Source organism: Bactrocera latifrons, unplaced genomic scaffold (assembly GCF_001853355.1).
Source record: "Bactrocera latifrons isolate USDA-ARS-PBARC rearing strain unplaced genomic scaffold, ASM185335v1 scaffold_128, whole genome shotgun sequence".
Taxonomy (NCBI): domain Eukaryota; kingdom Metazoa; phylum Arthropoda; class Insecta; order Diptera; family Tephritidae; genus Bactrocera; species Bactrocera latifrons.
In genome coordinates, this window is record NW_017534719.1 from 139,565 (window position 1) to 146,762 (window position 7,198).

The window sequence follows — 7,198 nt, forward strand, 5'->3', positions numbered from 1 at the left end:
GTATAAAATGTTCGGTGACACCCGAACTTAGCCCTTCCTTAATTGTTTTTTTTTTTTTTTAGTTTACTATACGACGTTTACTTTCAGTTTTCGCTTTCTGCTAGATGCTCGGTCACTATTTCCCTTCTAGCTAGATTATTTTTAAAGAGATTTAAGCAAAAATCGTTTTTTTAAGCTTCTAAAGCAAGCTCCCCTCTTAAGCAAATTGCCTTTATTCGCAAAATCGAAAAACGTCATTAAAAAAGTTGTAGCAAAATTTTAAGAAATAAAACCATATCTGCCGTTAAATCTATGGACTACTATAAATATTGAATGTAATACCACCGAACTGAGCAGTAAATATGATAGATAAATTAAAATCACTTGTAAAGTGATATATATTAATTTATTTTCTGAGTAATAGGCACTTATTTATTTAATTAAGCAGTACATCCATTTCTATTTTGATAGCAGCCATCTTCTCTTGAAAGGCGCTACATTATTATTTATTTAATTAAAGCAATCTTACAACTAAACTACAGTTAACTGAGAGAGATCGAGTTATAGAGAAGGCGCAATAGTTATCAGGTTTAAGCATTCAATAAATGTCCGAGCTCTCCTCTCATAAGAATTTGTTAATTTAGGCCCCGTTACGGCTATTACCCTAACTACATTTTGGTTGAAGGAATTCGGTTATATGGTTTTTAGCACAACCCGTCGGAAAAAAAATTGGGTTAAAGTGTTGTCCAACCTCGCCTTTATTTTACGGTTATCAACTCTGTGCTAGTCGAGTTGACTAGAGTATCAAAAATGTTCAACTCTTAAGGAGCAGGTGCAGTTAAGCATTAATGAATTTATTTAGGAAAAATATTAGCAGAAAATGCAAAGAAAAACTATTTTATTTATAATGTCTACATAACATTTAAATAAAATCAAAAGACCATGGAAAATGTTTCGAACATAAAAACTCGATCAAATCTACTACTGATAGAAATATACTTTTTGAGTAAGATTAAATTTTTGAAGCATTGTGATTCTCATCAATCACGCACAAATATGGTGTGAATAATATTCAAAAGCAGATTTTGTAAGAACCATAGATATCGTAGATTGTATCAATCCAAAGTTAAAAATATTTAAAAGGCATTCTTGATACCTACCGGCAGCGAGGAAATAAAAAGTTTATGGTAACGATCCTTCCATCTTATTTAATAAAAAACAAAATGACTCCTTATTTAAACGAGAATAACTTATGAATCTGCAATAAACATTAGTTAAAATTTATTTAAATGTCAATAATACTTTGGTTTATTTGGGGTTAGGAAATTCGAAGGGATTTCTGTGATAACGAAGGATTTTTCTTATGTGCAGCACATCTGTTTTGACCCAAGCAAATAAATAAAAACGAATGCCCATTTTAATAATTACTCACCTTTTTGTGAACGGTAACTAAATTAGATTGTTTTGATTTTTCGTTTAAAAAATTTCAGCTATTTAATTATCTGTATAATCTTATTTTTTTAGGTTGGCAATACCAATCAAAAATTTGTCTGAAAATAGTTGAAAATCGTAATACCAAAAATAAGAGTAGGGTTGATCTGAAGTTGAATTGCTCTAAATTCAATTTCACTGAGTGCAGTTGAAAACCATATTATTTTAATGCGGCAATAGGTGTAGCACTTTTCGATTTAACATAGTAATTCCGTTTCGATTGGTTTGGCAATACTTATGTTATGAATATGTATTGGGTTATAATATGAATGAACTAAGAAGACATTAGGTTAATAGTGCATGTATGTATACATTTTTGTCTATTGTATTTCCCATAAATTTAATGTTAAATATGTTGTGTGTAAGAGCAGACTATATTTCACATTCAAATTATACTTTAAATTTAACGGTTAACGTTTTCAATATTTAATACTTTAAAGCCACCGAGTCGATTGGATAATTCAGACCAAACTACAGGCCGTCATTTGCAAAGAGTCCTATATTATTCAATGACACCCTGCAGGAATCTGACAGGGCTACGAAGAACAGAATGCGCCTTACATGATGTTGACTGTGATGAAGTATATCCTGGTATTTATATTGGTGATGTGTAAGTACTAATAAAAAAATAAATTATATTTATGTGTAAGTTTTGTTTTTGTAAATGTAGTAAGCTACTGGTAATAGATGCATTGAATTTATTCCAGAATGAGTCTGCTTAAGTATTTGTATCTACTATCACATTGAATTCATTCATCGTATATCCTGTAATTTAAATATATAATTGGCCCGTCATCAATGTTAAGACCTACATATGCAACACAACATACATTTTACCTAAAATAAATTTAAATACATATTTACTTGTAGCAAAATCTGTGTTAAGCACAGTTGCTAATTTATGAAGACTCTATAATGATGCGGGTGTTATCACTATTTTTGGATGCTAATTAATTTAATCATATCCATATGTTTTACAAAAAATTGTTATTAACGTGATTAATATCGAATAGAATAAATATTTTCTTTATTATAGAGCTGCGGCGAAAAACAAATCATTTCTGCGAATGATGGGCATTACACATGTGCTAAATGCAGCTGAAGGTTGTCGCTACGGTCAAGTGGACACTGGTCATAGTTACTACCGCGATATGCCAAGCATAAGGTTAGTTTACATGAATGAGAAAGTTACTCACATGCAGTGAAATTAACACAATATTTTTTTTTATAAATAGTAAACTAAACAAACACAAGTAAGGAAAGACTAAGTTCGGGTATAACCGAACATTTCATTAGCTTGTAACTTGCGAGGATTAAAGCTGGGGTAATACTTTCAGGTTCATAAGGTTTGTTACTGCTTGTAAGGACAATAATGCACCGTTATTAGAAAAACACTTGAGTAAAATTTAATGTTTTGGCATATTTAGTTATTGATTTAGCGTGCTTTTAGTAGTTTTTAATAGTTATATGAGGAGTAAACGGGCCTTCAATTTAGAGTTTTATATATTAAATAAGTGTTTAGTTATGACACATTATGGGTTTTTGGTTAATAGCATTTGGGGGGCGTGGCAGTAGTCCGATTACGCCCATCTACGAACTGATACTTTTTATGACAAGGAATGCGGATACCATGTTTCATCAAGTTATCTCAATTTTTACTCAAGTTACAGCTTGCGGACACTAGGTTAATAGACAGACAGTCACCCAGATTTTAGCTGGTCTCGTTATCCTGATCATTTATATATCAATAGCCCTATATCTATCTCTCTTAGTTTTAGATGATACATACAACCGTTAGGTGAACAAAACTATTATACTCTGCAGCATTAAAACTAATAAATTTACCGTTAATGGCGACAACTTGTCCACGATTTTTGAATTCATAATAAATACCTCTAAATATGAGTAGTGTAAAAAATATTTTATACTTTTAACATTTTATTATTGTCACCAAAGTAATGTCTACCCTACTTCTTTTTAAAACATTAAAAATATCGCAATCGTGGGATTGAACGAAAAATACGAATCATTTCTTATTTTCTTAAAATTAAAATCTATTTGTTCTTTTTCATTACTGCATAATTTTGCCTTTGCTTTTTTAATACTGTGGTTGATATTTATTGTTTATTAATTAAGTTAACAATCAAAAATGTGTTATTGTGTTATATTTTATTGTGTTCGGTTTACCACATCATATGTATGTCACAAATTTTAAGCTTCTGCGATCAGAAATACCAATGTTATATGAAAAATTCGAAAAGACCAAGAAAAAAACATATCAAAGGGCATAATTTCGTTAAACAAACTAACGTAGCATCACTCATGTAAAAATAACAGTTTTTTTTTTTTATAACGAAGTTAGCCTTAACTTCTACGTCTTGTATATGTTTATTTTTATTGGTTATGTTCAATATGCTTTGGTAAGGTTAGTTTATATGGCTGATCAAAGATCGCATGTGGACTTCAATATGTGGTGCCTTAGAAAATAAGAACTCCTGTGTTCGAACTATAAATTAGCTAAACACTTAGTTGCTATTTAATAAAAATTTGTACAGGCGTTAAATGTCCATTCCCGCCAGCTCGGTGGGATGTCTAAAGGTATGCGAAAAACAACTTTTGCGACACGAGTAGACCAATGGTGATCCAGCGCTGACTAAGCTTCCGCAAGGCCTAGCTATTCAGTAGTAGAACGCAAGAGAATACAAGATCACCGACCCCCTCCCATTCTACCGATAGCGGTTCTAGGGTGCCTTGAACGCACTGTTTTTGAGTTTAAGGCTAGAATCGCCACTCTGTTATCTGAGTGGATGGTCCCTTTTTCTAAAGGAGGCCGCAACCCCGGTTTGGAAGGCACTGCAATAATCAGAAAGTCTGAAACTGCAGTTGATTGAGAGCTCCTGACAGTACTCCACCACTCCACCAACCTTACCCCTAAGCTTGGTGCCCATCAGCGAAGAAGCTCACTGCCCCTCTCCTCCAACGGCTTCTTCACACCCATAACTCCCTCGCTGGTAAATGAGTAGAAAAAGAGCCGACAGAGTTCGGTTTAGCGACTCCACGATCCAAGTGATTCGAGTGTTCAGCCTCGTGATCTTTTAGGAATTCAGCAGCTTACTCTTTTGTACCCGCAAAGTTTAACGATAGCTTCGAAGAATTGCAACATCTGCAAGGCACAGAAGCTTTAATTCCTGCAGACTGTTATTATTTTATGATAATATGCCTTTTGATAATTAATTGTTTAATAAATAATATTTAAACATTATCATCATGTTTTTGGCTTGAAATAATTTAATTTTTTCTACTACTTGTGTACGCAGCAATAATAATAATAACATGAAAGGTGAAAAACTTGCAACTGTTTAATTTCTTAATATTAAATTTTTTTATTTTTATACAAATAAAGATTCAGCATACGTTATTTTGTTTCAGAAATAAAATTCAAAATAATGTATTGTGAAAAATGTGAAAAATATTATTTTGGTAGATATGATTATTTGTCGAAAAAATTTAAAATCTTGCAAAGCAAAAAATGGGTCAAGCGTATTCGTTATATTTCTATAAATTGCTAAACCGCCAATTAAAAATCAATGAATATTAATATCTTTATTAATAGTAATCATTATAAATTAACCACATACATATTCACCCAGCGAAACAAAAGGCTCGTAGCAAGTAATTTTTAGAAATTCATTGTAAGCGGTTTTGAGTATTGCTCGAAAATAGCAGCACAATTAAATTTAAACAAACAGTGCGACGTTTTTTGGAAAAATATCGTACATCTGGCGAATTAGAAACGAAGAAAACTTCAGGAAGAAAAAGCAGCACTAGCTTTAGAGAACACCGCTCTAACTTAAAAATAAGTTTACAAGACCGATTCAAAAACGCAGACGAGATTAAAGCAGAGTTAAAGAAATCATTTAGCCGAAGAGGAAAACTGTAATGATTTCTGACGAAGCGATCATTAACCTTATTGGACCTGATGGTTATCAAACAGTTCGTCGCAGAAGTGGTGAACAACTATTCGCAGAAAATTTCATTCTTCATATTGAGTAACATTCCCCCTATATAATATTAAGGGTATGTATTTCTAAGGACAAATCGGAATCAATTTTAATATTAGAGAACTCAGTGAACGCTGAAAAATATAAAAATATTATAACGAAGGTGGTGGTACCCAGCTTGGTGCTCTTGAACATTTTTCACACCGTCATTTTTTTAAGTTAATTCGTTAATTTTGACATTTGAGATTGGAAAATTAAAGGAAGGTATGGGTATTATTTCATTGGATTTGCCATTAAGTGTTCGGATTATAAGAATACAGAACGTGTAAATGCTAATAAACCCTAAAATACTATAAAAAGGAACCCAAAACAATCGTTGAGGCAAACAATTCAAGCGTGATTCAAAGCAGTAGTTGCCGACTATACGTACATATGTATGTATATATAAGCGCATAAAACACATCCATCACAAAAAATATTACAAGTGTCATAAACGCTAAAGTTGACACTACAAATGAATAAAGAGATATAAAACAAGTTTTTTGTTAAAAAACTTAATTAATGCGTGCATTTATTATAACGAAGTATTACTACAAAATATTATAACATAAAAATATTAATGTCATCACTATAAGTTTGAAAAAAGTCTACCATTTTTGAGGGGAATGAATTCAACACTGAATATTTTGATAATTTTGTATACACATAAATACATATGTATGTATATTTGGGAAATATTGCACGTTTTGCTTTGTTTCGCTGGGTGTATAGTATATGCTACTAAAAAAAATATTAATGTCATCANACTAAAAAAAATATTAATGTCATCACTATAAGTTTGAAAAAAGTCTACCATTTTTGAGGGGAATGAATTCAACACTGAATATTTTGATAATTTTGTATACACATAAATACATACATATGTATGTATATTTGGGAAATATTGCACGTTTTGCTTTGTTTCGCTGGGTGTATAGTATATGCTACTAAAAAAACTCTTCAAAAATCTATATCGAAATTTAATAAAATTGTTTGGCTTTGTTGGTTTATCGATCTACAACCTTTTTTTTTATCACAAATCCCTATTTTTGATAAACAAAATATAACAACATTGTAGAAGAAACAACAAAGATACTATTTTCAGATATATGGGCTTCCCAATGATTGACGCACCTACAACAGACATATCCCGATACTTTTATGTCGCAGCGAAGTTTATTGATAGCGCAATTAGCAGTGGAGGTGAAAAAACCAAAATATACGATTTGTATATGTAACTAATTATTTTGCTTATTCTAGGGAAAATTCTAGTTCATTGCTTAGTAGGAATGTCAAGGTCCGCCACATGCGTACTCGCTTACCTGATGATTTGCCGAAAAATGACCGCCTCAGATGCGATACGAAAAGTTCGTATGCGTCGCGAAATTCGACCAAATGAGGGATTCCTGCAGCAATTAGCGGACTTGGATATGGAGCTTAAAAGGAACAAAAATTATCAATATTGAGTTTTCAAAACTTATTGACAACCTTTTTAATACAATATTCGAACGTTTAGTACAACTGGCGATAGAATTTAGAAACACTAATAAATGGATTCTAAAATACTAAAACTCATGTACATATATCTAAGATTTATAAAATTTTTAAAAGTACTCATATATCTAGTATGAAATAATAAGTATAATAGTTTTGTTGACCTAAAGTGTGTTTCTAACATCTAAAACTAA

At 31.6% G+C, this 7,198-nt stretch overlaps 1 protein-coding gene across 4 annotated transcripts in view; it reads left to right on the plus strand.

Moving 5' to 3' along the window:
- Window positions 1-7,198, plus strand: part of LOC108978847 (dual specificity phosphatase DUPD1) — a 13,753-nt gene extending 6,555 nt beyond the window's left edge. For 2 of the 4 annotated variants that reach the window (XM_018949337.1, XM_018949339.1), the window contains 4 exons: window positions 1,911-2,080; window positions 2,507-2,635; window positions 6,589-6,713; window positions 6,771-7,198. In XM_018949337.1, coding sequence (XP_018804882.1) covers window positions 1,911-2,080; window positions 2,507-2,635; window positions 6,589-6,713; window positions 6,771-6,976 — 630 coding nt within the window. In that variant the 3' untranslated portion in view covers window positions 6,977-7,198. The remainder of the gene's footprint in view (window positions 1-1,910; window positions 2,081-2,506; window positions 2,636-6,588; window positions 6,714-6,770) is intronic. The other 2 variants (XM_018949338.1, XM_018949341.1) reach the window with 1 other exon arrangement.